At 50.6% G+C, this 18,381-nt stretch overlaps 1 protein-coding gene across 3 annotated transcripts; it reads right to left on the bottom strand.

Moving 5' to 3' along the window:
- Positions 1–59: 59 nt before the first annotated feature.
- On the bottom strand, positions 60–10,529 carry HOMER3 (homer scaffold protein 3). 3 transcript variants are annotated; one of them, XM_074204722.1, is made up of 10 exons: positions 10,381–10,529; positions 7,002–7,095; positions 6,744–6,900; positions 5,651–5,782; positions 5,432–5,539; positions 4,348–4,469; positions 3,549–3,705; positions 3,080–3,190; positions 2,635–2,721; positions 67–2,097 (listed from the first exon to the last, which is right to left on the bottom strand). In XM_074204722.1, the coding sequence occupies exons 2-10, from the start codon at positions 7,010–7,012 to the stop codon at positions 1,906–1,908; spliced, it is 1,077 nt and encodes a 358-aa protein (XP_074060823.1). In that variant the 5' UTR covers positions 7,013–7,095; positions 10,381–10,529; the 3' UTR covers positions 67–1,905. The 3 variants fall into 3 exon arrangements, with proteins under 3 accessions (XP_074060825.1, XP_074060823.1, XP_074060824.1); XM_074204723.1 differs by lacking the exon at positions 10,381–10,529 and adding an exon at positions 8,718–8,880; XM_074204724.1 differs by lacking the exon at positions 6,744–6,900 and having other exon boundaries at positions 60–2,097.
- Between the last annotated feature and the right edge of the window lie 7,852 nt (positions 10,530–18,381).

The following is an 18,381-nucleotide window of genomic DNA, read 5'->3' as shown; positions in this document are numbered from 1 at the left end:
CCTGTGTGTATACACTCTCACCAGCCCCTATGACACTGCTTGGGGGTGGGGGGAATGAGAGGACACCAGACTAGGAGGGAAAAGGCACTGACTTGAGTCCCTTTGTGCTCTGGCTCTCTCTGTAACCATGGACAAGTCGCTCCTTTCCTGCTCCTGGGCTTAATCCCCAGGGAGGCCAAAGACGGAAACAGTTCTAGTGTATACCAAAAGACTGGAAACAGAGGATGCTGGTCATCTCAGGAACAGCTGCACAAACTGCCCTCATCATCAGAGCTGTCATGTCTATAGCCCTGGGCTAAGTGCTTTACAGTTACTCTCACTGGATCCTCACAGCCTTGCCTAGTAAGTGCTGTTAGCATCCCCATTTCACAGTTGAAGAAACTGAGGCAGTGGTGCAGGGACTTGCCCAGGATCAATTACTGCTGGTTTGTGTCTTAGGGTCAAATTTACCATTTACAGAGATGACAGGATAACAGGAACAGAAGCATGGGATGGGTTGTGCAAACAAATCCACAAAAGAACCAAAAATACAACACAAGTCTTGACTATTATAAATTAGAAAATCATTTAAAAGGAAGCTAATCCAAGTAACCAAAACCCATACTGATCCTAGAGATGAGTGAAGGGAAAATGATCCCCCTTCTCTTAGCAACAGGGTAGAAGATTGGATAAACCTTGGTAGTTTTCTGAACTTTTGCAGTCAGAGGGCCACAGAAAATCCTGTGTTGTAAAAAGTCCCAAATCTAGCTGAAGAGATGGTAAGGAGCTTGGATCCAAGAGGGGCTCTTCACCTTTTATAGGTCATGCACCTCTGACCAAACCTGTAAAACCTATGGCCCCTTCTGAAAAATGATGTTTTTTAAATGCAAGAAAATCCCTTATCCTGAGATCAATATGTAATCTTTCACCTTGGACCAAATGGTCTTCGATGCATCACTTCTTCCAGACCCTAGATTCTGGTCCTGATTTTGGGGGTAATTGGAAAGGGAAGTTGGTTACTGCCCAGGACCGTGGTATGGCTCTACCCAGGGGACACTAAGAACACTGGCACTCTCTCCTTTGTGGGAGGGACTGGAGCTAGTGTACCAAACATTGAGGGCCAGCTCTTCAGGAACCTTCCATAAAGAGGTGGTGACTAGGTGAATAAATAGGTCGATTGAGTAAGCAACAGGGACAGGCACAGTGAGTTTAGAAATTTAATTTCCCTGGACAGCCTTGCCCAGATACTAAAAAATCTACAAATCCCAAATCTCACAAATAAACCCTCCCTCAGCACAACTTCCCTATCCCTGCCCCTTCCATGTGTTCTAGAAGAGGAAGCCAGCTGCCCCTCCCAGCAGTAGTCCTGACGAGTCTACACAGACCCCCCCCCAATGGGGAGAGGAGCTGGAATTCGGGACCTGCCCCTCACTGGGGACGCTGCATATCCAGCCTGGGTACCCCCTTCATGCCAGCTTGAGGGGAATGACCATTTTCTAAAACATTTAGGGTTGGAGCAAGATGCGGGGTGAACTAGGTTCCTGCTCTTTCCTTCCTGGGAGGGGCCAAAACTCTACCCCCCCCCCAACCCCAGCTCATCTGGACAAGCCCCAGCTTGAGGGTCTGAGTCAGAGTGGAGCTTCCGGCCTGGGAAGTCTCCCTCCCATGACTCAGATGCCTGAAGGCAGAGTCCAGCCTGGTTGGATGGGGTTGGAGCTCCCCGAGTCCAGGCTCCCACCAGGAGCTGAAGGGGCTGAGGGAAGGATTGCTTTAGATAGAAAACTACTGGAAAAAAATTGCAAACCCACCCCCCTAAAAAAGCCATGCCCCATTACCCACCACAGACCCCCATCCTGGCCAGGTTTGGAGGCTTAGGAAAGCATCCAGGCTCCCCTAGCCTGGACCCAGCCGTAGCCCCTCAGCCTGTCACGGGGCACCATCGGCCAGCCGGGCCAGGCCCTGGCGCAGCTCACTCAGCTCGCAGATCTTGACGTCCAGGAGCTCAGTGGCCCTGAGCACCTCTGCCCGGGCACGCTCCCGCTCCCCCCGAGCCTCCTCCAGGCTGCGCTGCGTACCCTGGAGCTGCCGCTCCATCTCCGTGTAACGGCTCTCCAGTTCCTGGGGAGAGGGGAAGGTTGGCATCACTGTCTCCAGGAGGCATTTGGGGCTCCCTACCCCTAATACGTGCCCCCTTGGCTGTGGAGGGTTTCTATAGGAAAAGATCTCCCTGGTTTGGGAGTTGGACCTGGGGACCCAGCCCGCTGCTAACCTCCCTCCCAGCCATATGCCTCTCCAAAGGCCCCCCAACAGTGGACCTGTTTCTGATTGATTTCTGCTCCCAGTCTGACCAAGTGGAAATGGCTCTCAAGACCTGGCATCAGGTCTAACCTCCAACATTTACTTTCCATGTAACTTAGCACCCAACTGTGGACCTCAGTTTCCTCTCTAAAATGGGAGCTGGGGGAGCTAGCATGTAGATCTGGACTCCTGGGATTCTCTCCCCTCCCTGGACCTCCATTTTCTGGGTCCAAGGGGCAGATTGGACTGGACCACCTCTGGTGGGCTTCCAGTTCTCCCAGGGGCAAACATAACAAGAGCCAGGAGAGGTGGGCGTCTTTAGTGACCCTTGGGCCGATCGGGCCCAGCCTGGTTCACCTGAAGCTTCTGGAGGGTCTCTTCCCGTTCCCGTTCGCTCTCAGCTTCCCGGTGGCTGCCCTTTTGGCTCTTTAACAACTGGATCTCCTACAAGTGGGAGGGGGGTTGGGAGTCAGGGATGAGGGTCAGGTGTCTGGTGCAAGGGTCAGAGGTCAGGGATGAAGACGGTAGGGGGTTAGAGAAGCAGTAGGATGGAGGCCGGGAGAAAGCTCCCCGGCCTGGGAGCTCTGCCCTGGACTTGAGCAACTGGTTTCCCCTTTGGGCCTCGGGCTCCCTCTCTTCAAAAATAGGAATAATACGAGTAACATACACTGCCTATCTCATCGGGAGTTGTGAGGAAAGTGCTCGGTGGGGTCTAATAAAAATCAATAGGAATGAAAGTGAATATGGGGAAGGGAGAGGTCACAGTCTCTACACCCCCCCCCCCTTTTCCAGGCACACGCACCTCATCCTTTGTCTTAATTAGCAATTCCAACTCCTCCAGCCTCTGGCTCAGCCCGTCCTTCAGATTCTCACCAGGTGTCTCTGAGGGTCCCTGGGCCTCCAGCTCCGCCACCTGCAGACACTGGTCATTGGCATCCACTCTTTCCTCTCACTACACCCCCACCCCCACCCCCAAACAATCTCTGCCAGTTTTTGTTCTGACTCAGATGAGAAGCTCCTGGGGGACTGCCCTGGCTCGGTGGGGTTGGGGGACCAGAGTAGGGCGGCTGCCCCAAGTAGTCAGGTTGAGAGATGGTCCCCCAGAGTACAGCAGGTACCCTCCTGGGGCAGTTAACCCTGCAGGGGGTGTGGCAGCTGGCCCCAAGTCCCTAGATAGTGGTGTTCACACAACTTAGAGAACTGCCCCAGGAGGACGGCACCACCTTATTGTAAAGTCCCTGCTTCACTGCCTTAGGTACTTCTAGGCCTACCCGAAGCCGAAGCCGCTCCGTCTCCTCCTGATAAGCCTCCAGCTGCTCTTTCCACCTTTCCACATTAGTATTGGCCTCACGAAGGGCGGCTACCAGCTTGTTGTTATTGTCCTGAAGGGTGAAGAACTCTGCTTCCCATTGCACCTCGCCCACAGAGCTGGGGAGACATGGGAGATGAGGGGAGCAGGTCCAGGGAAAGACCCGTGCTACCACCCTGGGTCAAGAGGGAGGGGGTATCGGCGAGCATGGGAATATCTGTGCGGAAATGAGTGTGTATGTGAGGGCTGTGTATAATGTGTGAGTGTGAGGGGCCATACGCGGATGGATCTCTGAGTGTGTCAGTGAATATGTATGTGAGGGGCTATGCATGTGTGGATATGAGTGGGAGCATGTGTGTGTATGTATGTGAGGCGGGGTGGGGGTGGGAGTGGGAGGGGCTATGCAAGGATGGATATCTGTATGTGTGTGAAGTATGTGTGGGTCTGTGCATGTGTGGCCATCTGAGTTTATAAGTGTGATGAGTGTGTGCATATGTATGTGAAGTGTATGGGGGTAAGTGTAGTATGAGTGTGAGTGAGGGTTTGTGTGCAGGTATGGCTATCTGAGTGTGAATATGTATCACGTGTGTGGAGTGAGTGTGAGTGTGAGAGGAGATGGGCATGTATGGCTATCCAAGGATGTGAACATGAGACAGTGTATGTTTGATTGTAATAATGTATATGGGGGGGTATCTAAGTGTTTTCACAGACTTTCCCCCAAAGTTTGGTCCTCCCCCCAAGAGGAAGAGCAGTCCCCTTACCCCTCTGACAGCATCTTTTTGAGCCGCTCCCGTTCAGTGGGGCCGGGGCCGTCTGCACTCTGACTTCGGAACAGCTTCTCATCCCCAGGGCCATTGGTGCCAATCAAGGGACTTGGGGGCACCTGTAGAGAAATGGGCCAGGGTGGGGAATGGGCCTCCCAATTCTGGCCCAGGTGACCCTGAGGAGGAGGCAAAGGCAGGGGCTGCGTAAGATGAGCTCGGGATTACTGATGATGTTCGGGTTTGAACTGGAGAGATAGCTCCAGACAACAGCTGCCCTCCTTTCTAGTCCAAGGCCTGGGTCAGCAAGCTCATTGGGGCTTTGAGTCAGTAGCAGAAGGTGGAAAGTCATTGTAACAGCTGGGCATGGGCTGCAAGGGTTCCCCCAATGTCATACAAAGGACCTGGGGCAGGCGATAAGTGGGAGAAAGAGTAACATGTTTGTAACCAGAGGACTTCGGGGTTTTCTCTCCCTTCCAATCCTTGTTCTTAGTGGAGGATTTGCCCATGTTATAAATGAAAAGTAAACTTAGTTATCCATGTTCTCTGAAGTCTAATGGCCGTGTCTGGGCTCCTCTCACCAGGCATCAGGAACACGGTGGCAGCTTCTTAAGGGGAGAACTCAAGTATTACAACATCAGATGTTGTAACAACTGCCATTCTGTGTTCTAAGGACCCTCCCAATTCGGACTGTCCTGTTCCAAGGCCCCTCTCAGCTCTGCCATCCTATGTACTGAGGCCCCTCAGGTTCTTAACATTCCAAAACTCTCTGGGCACTCTAGGGCTAGAGCTGCTCCTGCTCTCTGGCTCCCTGGCTGTGGGTTTTCCTTCCTCAAACAGACCAGGAACCCCCCAGGGGCTAGAACTGTTTCCCTCCAGGCTGGTCCCTGTGAGGGGGCAGGTGTGGCAGCTCACGCAGAATCAGATCAAAGGAGGAAAGGGGATGAATCCAGGGGCTGTGGGAGGGACTGAGGCAACAGGAAACAAAAGGAGGGGACAAGAGGACAGGGGCCTGTTGGGAGGCTCCTCCAGCTTAGCTCCTTCCTCTTCTGCCCATCCTATTCCCTCAAAGTTGGGGCCTGACCTGATGCGAGGAAAGGCCGAGGGCCGGGCTGGTGAGCTCCCCACCATCCTGAGACTTCTCCCGGGCCAGCCGGGCCGCCTCCTTCACTTCCTGGAACTTTTCTGCAAACTGGAGAGATGTAGGATGGGTCAAGAGAAAGGCGTGCATGCCACAGAAGCCTGCCCCCACCAATCTCTCAAGTTCTCCTCACCCCCTCCCATCCCATCCTCAGCTCCAGACCTGGGATAGATGCTGCTCAGAAGCAAAGCCCAGTCCATAGACTGTATTCGCCCGACTGTCTGCCCATTGCCCGAACTTTTGGGAAGTCTTGGTGAAGGTCATGTTGGGGGTGACGGTGCTGTTAATGATGGCCTGGGGAAGGAAAAGAGCCAGGTGAGAGGAAGCAAAAGGGGGAGCAATCAGGGGGCAGCTAGGTAGCACAATGGATGGAGCATGGGCCCTGGAGTCAGGAGGACCCGAGTTCAAATCCAGTCTCAGACATTTAACAATTACCTAGCTGTGTGACCCTGGGCAAGCCACTTAAGTCACTTAATGCCTTTGCCTTGCAAAAAAAGGGAGCAATCTGGGGAACAAGTAGTTTGCTAATTTTCCTTGGATATTGCAAGAAAATACCTGTGTGTGTGTGTGTGTGTATGTCTGTCTATGTAGGGTCAGTTAGGTGGCATATTAGATAGAGCACTGTCTTAAGAGTCAGGAGGATGAGAGATATTTTCTACTTACTAGCTATGTGACCTTAGGCAAGTCATTTAACCCTGATTGCCTCACATTTAGGACTATCTCCAGATGTCCTGATTCCTATCTGGCCACCGGATCCAGAAAACTCTGGAGGAGAAAGGTATGACTTATTTCAGTCTCCTCTCACTCAAATCCAGTTTATTGCTTGTCAAAGCATCATTTTCCTGATGTCATGGTCTTCTTTGATAATGAAGGACAAACATCAGCATCAGCATCATCATGATGACTGAGTGTGTAACTGTGACTCTGTGTATGAGTGACAATACCTGTGAGCCCTGAGGGCCAGAGAGGAACAGATTTGGGATGGTGGGGCGAATCTCAAATGTAACAGTTGAGGAGGAGAAGAGTTCTGTTTAGTTGTGCCAAAAAGCCAGGTCCAGATGTGGTCCTTGGAAAGGAAGACACCTGTGTCCAAGCTAGTGATGTGGACAAAGGTTAGGGGTCAGAGAAGAAAATAATTTCCAGTTCTAAAGACCCTCTTCTCACTTTACAGATGCAGAAACTGAGGTCAGGGAAGTTAAGTGACAGATGTGTATTGTCCAGGCTAGGGAGGAGATGGAACACATGCGTCACAGACCTTGGTCCCACCCACGCTGATGATCCGGTACACGTTCCGGGTGGCATCATAGAAGTAGGAGACGGTGAGGGCATGTTTGCCCGCTGGGATCCAATTTCGTTTGGTAGCTGGGTCGATTTGGAAGACATGGGCCCGAGTACTGAAGAGGGGCTGCTCCCTGCAGAAGAAGCCAGCTCAGTCTGGGGGAGGTTGAAGGACACCCCTGAGCTGGAAGGGAGGGGGCTGGAGGGAGAAGTGGAGCCGAGGTTCTAGGCTTACCTTGTGGACATTGGTCAGGCTGGAGCAGAAGAGCCAAGTGAAGGGGCTCAGGGGATGGGGTGATAGCCGGCTTCTGAACCCTGGGATTCAGTCCCTGGTGGGGAGAAGAGTCCAAGTGAATCCAGAGGGCCAAGTACAGAAGGAATCTCCAAAGGCATTTAGGACAACCAGAATAGGAATACTCCAGCAAAAGGAGAAAACCTGCCACTTCCCGAGGCAGCCAGTCAACTCCGGCTCAACCCTGGGTGTTTGGAGTCAAAAAATCTACCTCCCTACAAGGTCTGTCCACTGCTCCCTGGGGTCAAGCAAAGCAAGCCCCAGCCTTCTTCCCCAGGACCATGCTCCAAGTCCTTAAAGGTAAGGAAGTGCCTCTAAATACCAATCAATCAGTAAGCATTGACTTAGTTCCTGTTATTCCTAGGTTCCTTGAACAGTTCATTAGATGGCATGATAATGCTGACGAATATTTAACAACAGACTCTTCAGGAAAAAAAAAAAACACAAGACACCCTTATGTTAGGCTCTGTTGTGTGCCTCCCATATCGCTTCAAGTACAGGCCACAGGCCCTTGTCAACTTCTTACAAGTAAATCTCACTGAAAATTTACCAGTTGCCCCAAGAACTAGGGGTTGGAGCTGGCTCACAGCAGGCTGCCCTAGGCCTTTCATGCCCCTGTGCTTAGCCTTACACACCCTTCCCTGCCCTAGGCCTTTCATGCCCTTCCCAGCCTTAGTTCTTACACGGCCCTGTTCTAGTCTTTTCAAGCTTCTGTTCTAGTCCTTTCATGCCCCTGTTTCAGTCCTTTCACTGTTCTGGCTGTCCTCCTTTGGACTAGAAACTCCCATTCCAAGAGGCCCCCCCCCATCCCTGTTCCCTTGAGGTGCCATCACACAGTAGATTTTGGCGTCAGTACCTCAATTTGAAAGTTACCTCTGCTGCTAATTACTTAATATGACCTTGAATGAGCCCCAGGAAGCCTCAGTTTCTTTTTCTGTCAGATTAATCGGGCTGGATGACCCTGCTTCCTCCCCAAAATGTCAGGCCTCCTGTCCAGGTCCAAGGAGCCAAGGAGAACAGGCTTGAGGTTTCAGGTCAGAGGAGACTGCCCTATAGAAAGTTCATCCAGTGCCCTGTGCGTGTCCCTTCCCCACACAGACCCAGACTCGGTTGTTCATGGATCCTCCCTCAGCCAAGTAAATCACAAGCCCCACAGGCTAGTAGGAGAGAGAGGGAAAGTGAGGCAGAGCCTGGGGGGTGGTCCATGACTCTATTTCCGCCTGCCCATAAGTAGGGCCAGGGATGGGGAGAGAGGGGGTCCTGTGGGGCCTGGGGAAGCAGCAGGGGTAGCCGGCTGGCCTAATCACTTTCACTCAACACTTGCAAAACCCTTCCTTGTACCCCAGACCTTCTGCAATGCTGATGGGGACCTTGAACTCAAACTCTGAAGGCTTCGGAACAGAATGAGACCTTCGAGACTCCCCAATTCAACTCATTTTAGGGAGGAGGAAACTGAGACCCCAGTCACCCCCAGATATAGCAGTTTGCCAAGGTCACACAGGTGATCAGGGATACCGGTGGAATTCAAAATCGGGTCCTGACCCTAAAGGCAGCATAATCCTTATAACCAGTTTTTCTCCCAGCATTCAGAAGTCTGGTAACACCACCTCCCCCACCCGTTCAGCACACACACAGACACATACAAGCACACCCACAAACCTGCTGCTAAGGTCTAGGCAGGAGAGAGAAGGGGGCTTCAATTGGCTGAAGCCCCTTCAGTCTGTGGCTCCTCTGAAGGGGATGGTTCCAAGAGAGCTTTGGGGATTTTTCCGTCTGATTGAGGAGAATTCCCTCCACCCAACTCAGACCCTCTTCCCTTCCCTCTCCCCTCCCCTTGCAGCTGTGCTAGTCACATGGGCACGGCCTGAAACCGGACCCCCTTCCGCCCCCACCCTGGGGGGCAGCCAACCCCCATCCCTGTATGTTGCCACCTCTAACCCCCACCCCTTCCTGATTTCGGCTTCCTGTCAAGGCTTTCCAGAAGGAAACAGCGAACTGAGACCCCTGCCTGGGCTACTCCCCCTTCCTCCAGGCTCCCTGAGAGCTTGCCCGTCCCTGGTGTTCCAAATCATCTCCAAGCGGACTCCCCATCCCCCTTAGGCCTCTGCAAGTACTCGGGGGAGCTTCCGGCAGGACCGGCGAGCTTGGCTGCACACGCAGGCTGAGGGGTGCCATCCCAAGAGGCAGAAAGCACCCCCCTCCCTCCCCTAGCTGACTCGAATCCACTCCCGGGGGGTCCTGTTGGACTCTTCTGTTGTTCTGGGGAAGTTTTGGGGGTCAGAAGCCAGATCAGCTGCGCTAGGGCAGGAAAAAGCCCTAAGAAGTCAAGGGACCTAGTTTCTAGCTGTAACTTTTCCAGGGACTTGGTAGCCACTGGAGGTCCCGTTCTGCAGCATCAGGGCGCTGGATGAGAGTCCCTTTCAGATCTGGCAGTCTGACCCCGCCAGCCAGCCCATGGAGGGCGGCGAGTGCAGACCTAGCATCAACGAACTCCAAATTCCCGGAGCTTTGGCACAATGGGCCAGGGGCAGAGGGGTGCTAATCCCCCAGGAGCCCACAAGCCAGTACTGAAAGGGAATAGGTGCCGGGAGGTCACATTAGCCTGGGGCCGAGCTCCCAGGAACCCCGGAGTGAAACCCCTCTTCTCAAGGCTCAGGACCCTGAAGTCCTGGGTCCAGGGGCGCCCAGCCTTCTCCTATCCCGACACCCGGGCTGGGCACAGTGGGGGTGGCGCCCACAGTGGGAAGCAGCTGCTCTGTTGAGTTGGCAAGTTGGAACATACAACTAGCCCTGGGCAGAGGCGTTCTCAAAGATGGGGTAAATGAGGCTTCTTCTCCTAGTGCCCCCACCCTGAGTCACCCCAAGGTGACGTGTCCGGGCTTAGGGGTGCTGTGATTCCGACTAGGGGGTCTCACACCTCCTTGGTCCCCCCCCCCCCTTTCAGTGCTGAAGCCTCCCCTTGCTCCACTTTCCGAAGGTTTTTCTTTTGTCTCTGGCCCCAGGACTACTCAGACCGGCCCGTCTTCTCTCCGCCCTTCCTGTGCCCCAGGCCCCCGACCCGGGGGGGTCTTGACTCTGTCAGTCTCCTCCTATACTCTTGCTTTTCTCCGGTGATGGGGGGCCCCCCATCTTTACCCGGGGCCGGCAGCCCTTCCTGTGCCCCAGGCCCCCTTCACCTCCAGCCCCGTGGCTGGGGAGCAGCGCTGCAGGGCAGCCTCTGTCTCCCCCATTTCCCCTCGCTCTGGGTCCCCCCATCCTCTACCTAATCCCGGCGCGGGGGCCCGCCTTCCCCCCGGCCGCAGCCCGCGGCCGGGGACCTTACCTCCGCTGCGTCTCCCCCGGTCCCGCGTGTCGGGTCCCGGCGCCGGCCGGCGAGGCGGGGAGGGGGCGCACACTTCGGGGCCCGCGGAGGGCGCCCCGGACGGCGGGCACCCCGTGCCGCCCGAGCTGCGGCCGGCCGGGCTCCCGCGCTCCCCGCGCCGCGCCCCGCAGCCTTTGTCTGCCCCGAGCGCCCGCCCCGGCCCCGGCCCCGGCCCCGGCCCCGGCCCCGGCCCCGGCCCCGCCGCCTCCGCCTCCGCCCGCCGCCGGCCCCATAGCGGCCCCGGCCCCGCGCCAAGCCCCGGCTTTATCTGCCAGTTCCGAGCCGCTCCGCGGCGCCCCCTGCCGGAGGCCGGGCTCCGCCCCGAGGGCCGGCCGCCGCGTGCTCCAGCCTGGCCCGGCCCGGCCCGGGGCGCTGAGGAGGGGCCGGCGGCCCGCGGGGCGCCCGGGACGGGCCCCCGACACACTTACGCGGCGCCGGAGCCGTAGCGGGTGTTCCCGGGCCCCGCGCGCCCCACCCCGCCAGCCCCCCATTCGGGCTCCCGCTACGTGCCCCGGACACTAATGAGCACGGGCCGCCTTGGGGGACCCCTCCGCTCTGCACAACGCCAGCCCCGGCTGTCGAAGCGACCCCCAGGCCCGTGTGTGTGTGTGTGTGTGTGTGTGTGTGTGTGTGCGCGCCACAAAAGGGAGAACGACAGACAGAAGGACACAAAGAGGCAAAGAAAGACAGAAAGCTCTTTCCTCGGACTTCGGGGTCCCTCTAGGACCCCCTCAGCCCTCCTCCCTCCTTGCTCTCCTTTATCTGGGCTTCACAGGCACAGAGAATCGAAACTCCACCCTTTGGCCCTTAATCACCCTGAAGGCTGTCTCCCTTCTCAGTTTCCTGTAAGTCAGCATCAACTCTCACCCAGACTGCAGGTTCCCTGGGAGAGGGCCCAGAGGAGCATCAGAGCTGGAGCCGGAAAGCCTGGGGTCAAATTCCCGATCTCCCTGATGCCCTCTGAGCCTCAGCTTCCCCGTCTGTAAGATGGGGGTTGGATAACAGTCTCTAAGATCCCTTCTGACTCCAAGGATTCCTCCGGCTTGCTTTCCCCCAGCCAGACTGAGCTGGGGTGGTTGGAGCTTCTTTAACTGTATTTCGGGGGTCCCCTTCCCCCCTCCCCCAGGATCCTGTGCCTTTCTGCTTAAAGTGTTTCCTTGCTCCTTTAATTTTTAACACATTGATTTAGCAACTGCAAGTGGAAGCTCTGCCCCCTTGGGCTCAGAAGCTCAGAGGGAGGAGAAACCTAATAGGAGAGAGATAAAATGGGCTACGAGTTAAGGAAGAGGGTCTGATAGAGAGTTGGGTTCCAAAGCAGGACTGGGGAGTCCCTGCAGAGACTGTGGGCAAGTTACCTACTATCTTCTGAGCCCCCATTAGGTAGGAGCAGGCTGCCACTCATATCCCCGCTGAGAGGATGTATAGAAAGCACAACAAAAACTCCCAAGGGTTTATACAGACCCAAAAGAGCTCCAGCTATTAGGTTAGAAGTAATATATTGGGACTTTGGCCCAATAAAGAGGACGTTCCCAAGGGGATTGGAACTGGGCCTCCTCTCCCCACACCCCTTCAAACTCATTTCTGTTTTTTTCTGTTCCTCTAGCAGTACAATGACCCCCCCCCCACAAGATTATTAATACCATTCTTTTTTCCTGACAAGCAAAATGCTTTGGGGAAAAGAGCTGCAGAAGGGATGTATGAGGAAGATTTATAGACTTACAGTGCACAGCAAAGAGCAACAGATTTGGATCTACGGGGTCTGGATTCTAATCTTGATTCCTTCTTATTGTCCCTGTCACCTCAGTCAAATCACTTCAGGAGTGGAACTAGGTCCCTTCCTTAGGGAAGGCTTGATCAGAATCCCTCAGTGAGGTCACCATAGATTGTAGCAGTCACTGTAGGAGAGCTTTCCCTTCTGGGCTCCAGTTTTCCTCTTCTGTAAAATGAGGGGACCAGTTAGACTGGAGATGAGGGAGCAAGTGAGAGGGACCCTGGCAGAGGTAAGGTGCCCAGCCACAGGACTGGAGATGAAGGAGAAGATGGGGGTCTCGGGAAGAGTAAGGGCCCCCTGCCCTAGGGGGTATCTTGTGTGCATTGGAGAGTTCATTGGAGAGTGCAAGCAGTCTCCAACTTTTTGTTTTGTTTTGTTTTTTCTCTCACTTTTTAATTGATATTTTATTTTTCCAATTAAATGCTATAATAGTTTTTCAACATTCATCCATTTGCAAATTTATAAGTTACACACTTTTCTACCACCCTCCCTTCCTTCTCCATAGCAGCAAACAATCTCATAAAAGTTGTCCATGTACATTTGTGTTAAACATATTACATATTAGTCTTTTGTGTAAGAGAAATTAGGACCAAGAGAAAAGAAAGAGAACCATGAGATAGGAAGAAAAAAACATAAGTTTCAAAAAAGTGAACATAGTATACAATCAGATTCCATGGCTTTTCATTTTTTTCTCCTCTGGTTGTGGATGGAGCTGTCTGTACAGGTCTCCCCAGGATAGTCTTGATCCCTGAACTGCTGAGAGGAGCTGCTTCCATCATAGTTGTTTAACTGTGCTGTTAATGTTGTTAATGATGCTGTTAATATATGCAATGTTCTCTCGGTTCTGTTCCCTTCGCTCAGCATCAGTTCATGTAATTCTTTCTATGCAGAGCCTCTCACTTTTTAATGGGTTGTGATGAAATCTGGTCCGTGGGCAGAGGTTACAGAGCTCTGTGATTTCATCAAGGGAGGCCCACGGTTCACAGAAGACTCATTTTAATTTGTTTACAAGGGATATTTTTTATTCTGGACAATGCAGTTTTTTGGAGAGGATCACTTTAAATTTACCCTCCATGTACATGTTGCCTAGTCTCCTCGTGACATTGTGAAATAAAGTTCTTGTTATGATTCCATCCATAAAGGGCTTGGGTAATTCCGTGGCCTTCCCTGGCCCTCAACTTTCCCCACTGTGAAACAAGTGCATCTGACAAAGGATCTTCCTTTAGGTTCTGATATTACTATAACCAGCCTTAAGCTATCTGGTCTGGACTAAGCCTCTCTCTCTCCTTCCACATCCAATCCATTGCAAACTTTTGTCTAGTCTACCCACACAAGACTTCTCCCATCTGTCCTCTTCACTCAGTCAGGCTCTAGTTTAGACACTCATTATTCTCTCTCTCTCTCTCTCTCTCTCTCTCTCTCTCTCTCTCAAGGCAATGAGATTAAGTGACTTGTCCAAGGTGACACAGCCAAGTATTGAGTGTCTGAGGCTGAATTTGAACTCAGGTTCTCCTGACTCCAGAGCTGGTGCTCTATCCACTGTGACACCTAGCTGTCCCTATTCATTACTTTCTGAGCCCAATCCCTACCCCCAAACTCCATCCTCAAAAACCCTTCATTTGATCTTTCCATCCCCCCCTTTCTGAGTCAATCTGACTACTCCTCGTTCCCATTGACCTTTGCTCCACCCCCATGTGGAGATGTCTTCTATTTCTGTACAGTTCCTTGGTTGGTACCTTTGTGCAGAAGACTCCCAGGTCTTTCCATTCTGACTTATTCTTTCTCCTAAGTTTCACCATCAGTTTATTAGCCATAACCAGCTGGATCAGAGAATCACAGGATAGGCACCAGAAGGAATTTCAGAGACTTCTGGTCTACCCCCCCTCATTTGACAGGAAAAGAAGCCAACTCAAAGTTTGTGATTTGTCCTTTGTCACACAGCTCTGTGTCAGAGGCAAGCTCTTCCTGACTCCAAGTTCAGGATTCACGAGCATTTCAAACACCACGTCCAAAAGAGAACTCATTATCTCTAAACACTTCTCTCTCCCTGATTGTCCCACTGCTTTCTGGTTGTCCAGGTTCACATCCTTTGAGTTCTCTCTACACCCCACCACTTGCTAAGCTGCGTCTAGTCCTGGCCACACAAAACGCCTGCCACCAGGCTTCTCCCCTCCACAGACCTAGAGGGTGTCCAAAACTTCCTAACTGATTCAGAGAAATGAGATCCCATTCTCTTTCCTCTTTAGGTGGTCTTCCACCAGCTACATATTCTATGTGTGCCTTCAGAAAACACATGTAAGATCAGGTCACTCATCTCCTCCAGAATCTTAAGGGGCTCCCAACTACCTAGACTAGAACATCAAATACAAATCCCCCATTGGCTCTTAAAATCCTTAACAATCTAATCTGGTTCCCACTTACTTCTCTAGGCTTATTGTCCCTGGTATTTTCTCATCCGCAACCCTTTGCATGAACTGTGCCCAAAATGGTACTCTCCTCACCTCACCTCACCTCAGACAATCAAGGGCCACCACCTCCTACAGGAAGTCTTTTCTAAAGTCCTCCAGCTACTATTGTTCTACCTCCTGTTCCAGGAAATTACTTTGTATAGATATAGATATATGGGTAGAGATAGAGATATACAGATACTTTCTTTATTACTTTATATTATTTTTCCAATTACATGCAAAGGTAGTTTTCAACATTCCACATTTTTCTACCACTCCTCCCTTTCTTCTCCCCTCCCCATGGTAGCAAACAATCTGGTGAAAAAAAAAACATATTAGTCATGTTGTGAAAGAGGAATTAGAGCTAAGGGGGGAAAATCACAAGAAAGAAAAAAACTAAAACAAAGTTTAAAAAATGAATATAGTATGTTTTGTTCTGCATTCAGATGCCACAGATTTTCTTTGAATGTGGATGGCATTGCCCATAGAACTCTTTCAGGATTGTCCTTGATCTCTGAACTGCCGAGAGGAGCTGCACCCATAAGAGTTGAACATCTCTCAGTGTTGTTGTTAATGTGTACAATGTTTTCTTGATCCTGCTCTCTTCACTCAGATCAGCTAATATATTACCTTGGGAATTTGATTTTCATTGCATCAATCAATGCATTTATTAAGAGTCTAATGAATGCCTTGCTTGCCCTCTGCTAGGTCCCAAAGATACAAAAACAAAAAATGAGATGAAATAACATTCCATACTCTCAAGGAATTTATGTTCTATGCACATGGTCCCTCACCCTCACCAAAACATGAGCTCCTTGACAGCAAGAGGCTTTTGCTTTTGTATTTTTATTAGGAAGGAAGGAAGGAAAGAAGGAAGGAAGGAGAAAGAAACAGAAGAAGGAAGGAAGATAAGGGAGAGGAGAGGGAGGGAGGAATTTCTCCAAGCACTGACATTCTATATTGTGAGGTCTCTTTCAGCTCTGACATTCTATATTGTAAAGTCTCTTTCCAACTCCAAGGATCTGTGGCTCTGTCCCATGATAACCACAAGCCTAATGGGTAGAGGCAGAACAGGGAGCCAGTAACTGCTGCTTTTAACCCTAAAGAACCTTAGACTCCAGCTCATATCACACTCAAGATCACTGTGAGGGAGCTACCCTCGTAACTGCTGGTGGCTGTGTGTGTGCCAGAAGAAAAACAAGGAGAGCTCTGTTTAATAGTCCTCATATCTGAACTTCTGTAAGAGGGAAGCAATTCAGCTTGGGACTCGGTGTCTTCATCTCTAAAAGGAGGGAGGTTGGGGGCCTTCTTTCTCCCCTATCCCAAGATCATATGGAGCTCATTCCTGCCTGCAAACAGCCACAGTAGAACAAATGGCTCTTACAGGGAGTTTGGATGAACAACCCAGGCCTGGGTGCCGCCAAAGAGAAACATCCGAACATTGTGGGTAATGAAAAATACCATCTGTGCCTGGTGGTTTTTCTGAATTGGAAATGTCGTCTTACAGCAGGCTAAAGGATCAGCTTGCATCTCAACCTGGTGCTCCCCGCCACTTGGCAAAGGGGGCAAAGTGGGCAACAGGTCCCAGAAGAATCAATTTCATCCAGAAGGGGCGTTGCCTGGAAGTTGGTCCAATCGGGCAGATTCCAGATTCACTAGGATGTCATCTCTCTGGAGGCACAAGTTGATTTTTTGTCCTTTCCCCCAAGCTTGGCCCCTGAGAGGCCCAGTCAAGCAATGGAACACAGGTTCTGAGCCTAGAACAGGAGCATCCAGGTTCAAATTCTGTCCCTCTACAGGATGGCAGACTTAAGCCTGGAGGGGGCTTTAAAGATCAACAAAGGGGCAGGAGGACCTGACTCCAAATCAGGTCTAGCTGTATGACTCTGGGCAAGCCATTTGACCTTGTTTGTCTCAATTTCCTCAGCTGTAAAGTGAACTAGAAAATAAAATTTTAAAAATATATCTTTGCCAAGAAAACCCTAAATGGGATCACAAAGAATCAGACACAATTTTAATGGTTCAATAACACTTCAAATGTTTGTTGAATTGAACAGAAGAATTTTCCAACATTTCCCATTCTCCCAGTCTCTCAGGCTCACATTACAGGAATCATCCTGGATTCTTCACCATCTCTCACCTCCTGTGTTCAAGTGTTGCCTAGGTTTCTCAATTTGACCGTTACAACATCTCCCAAATAAGCCCCCTTCTCTCCTCTGACTCTGACACACTTCTTGTGTAGACCATCACCTCACTTCTGGATCCTTGCAGTAGCCTGCTGGGGAGGATAGGGAGGTCTGCCTGCCTTGACTCTCTCCCAACTTCAATTTATTTTATTTTTATTTTTTGGTAAGGCAATGGGATTAAGTAACATGCCCAAGGTCACACAACTACGTAATTATTAAGTTTCTGATGTCCCATTTGAAATCAGGTCCTCCTGACTCCAGGGCTGGTGCTCTATCCATTGCACCACCTAGCTGCCCCAACTCCAATTTCAGCTGTATTGAGTATATATTGAATGTTACTTCCCCATCACATTATGAACTCCCTGATGGCAGGGATTGTCTTTTGCCTCTTTTTTGTATCTCCAGCAGTTAGCACACAATAGGCATTTAATGTTTATTGATTGGTTGATTGATCTAAACCAACCTCCCACCCAGTGCCAGAATGTCCTCTGCATCCTTAACAGGTGATCCCTTAGCTCATTTATGGGAAGCTGTAGTAGATATCAATGTTCTATTGTTGGAAACTAAAAACTATTAGAAAATTGAGTCATGTTTAGTCAAAATCTTTCTCCCTTAGCTTTTCCCCACTTTTCCTAATTCTGCTCTCTGAAGTCACACAAAGTAATATTAACCAGCATTTAAAGTTTGCAAAGTGGACAAATGTCCACTAAAATTGCCAACAAATATCTCATTTGATTCTTCCAACAATCCTAAGTGGTAAATGTTATTATAATCTTTGTTTTATGGATGAAAGAAACTAAGGCAGACAAAGGTTGTGACTTACCCACACACCAAATATCTAAGGCAAGATCTGCACTCAGGTCTTTCTGACGCTGTCTTAACATTCTATTTTTTTCCAGTTACATGTAAAAATAGTTTTTGACATTCACTTTTTAAAAATTTTGAGTTCCTGATGCTGAGTGAGATGAGCAGAGCCAGAAGAACATTGTACACCCCAACAGCAACATGGAGTTGATGAGCAACCTTAATGGACTTGTTCACTTCATCAGTGCAACAATCAGGGACAATTCTGGGTATCTGTGATGGAGAATACAATCTAGCCAATTTAAACAAAGACCAAAGACTATTACCTTTAATTTTAAAAAAGGGTATCTTATTATGTAATTTTGTTATCTCATATTTTATTTTTTCTTAAGGATAGGATTTCAATTTTGATCAATGTATAGCATGAAAACAATGTAAAGATTATTAAACTGCCTTCTGTGGGGAGGTGGGGGGAGGGAAGCGAGATGGGGGGGGAATTGTAAAATTCAAAAAACAATAAAAAATTTCGAGTTCCCATCTCTCTCTCACCCCTCGTTGAGAAGACAAGTAATTTAATATAGATTATACATGTGCAGTCATGCAAAACATTTAGCCATATTGCAAAAGAAAATGCAGACCAAAAACCCTCAACCAAAAACCAAACAAGAAAAATAAAATTTAAAAAAAGTCTGCTTCAATATGAATTCAGACTCCTCCAGTTCTGTTTCTGGAGGTGGATGGCATTTTTTCATCA

This window comes from Macrotis lagotis, chromosome X, assembly GCF_037893015.1.
Source record: "Macrotis lagotis isolate mMagLag1 chromosome X, bilby.v1.9.chrom.fasta, whole genome shotgun sequence".
Classification (NCBI taxonomy): domain Eukaryota; kingdom Metazoa; phylum Chordata; class Mammalia; order Peramelemorphia; family Peramelidae; genus Macrotis; species Macrotis lagotis.
This window is presented reverse-complemented; position numbering and strand designations above follow the sequence as displayed.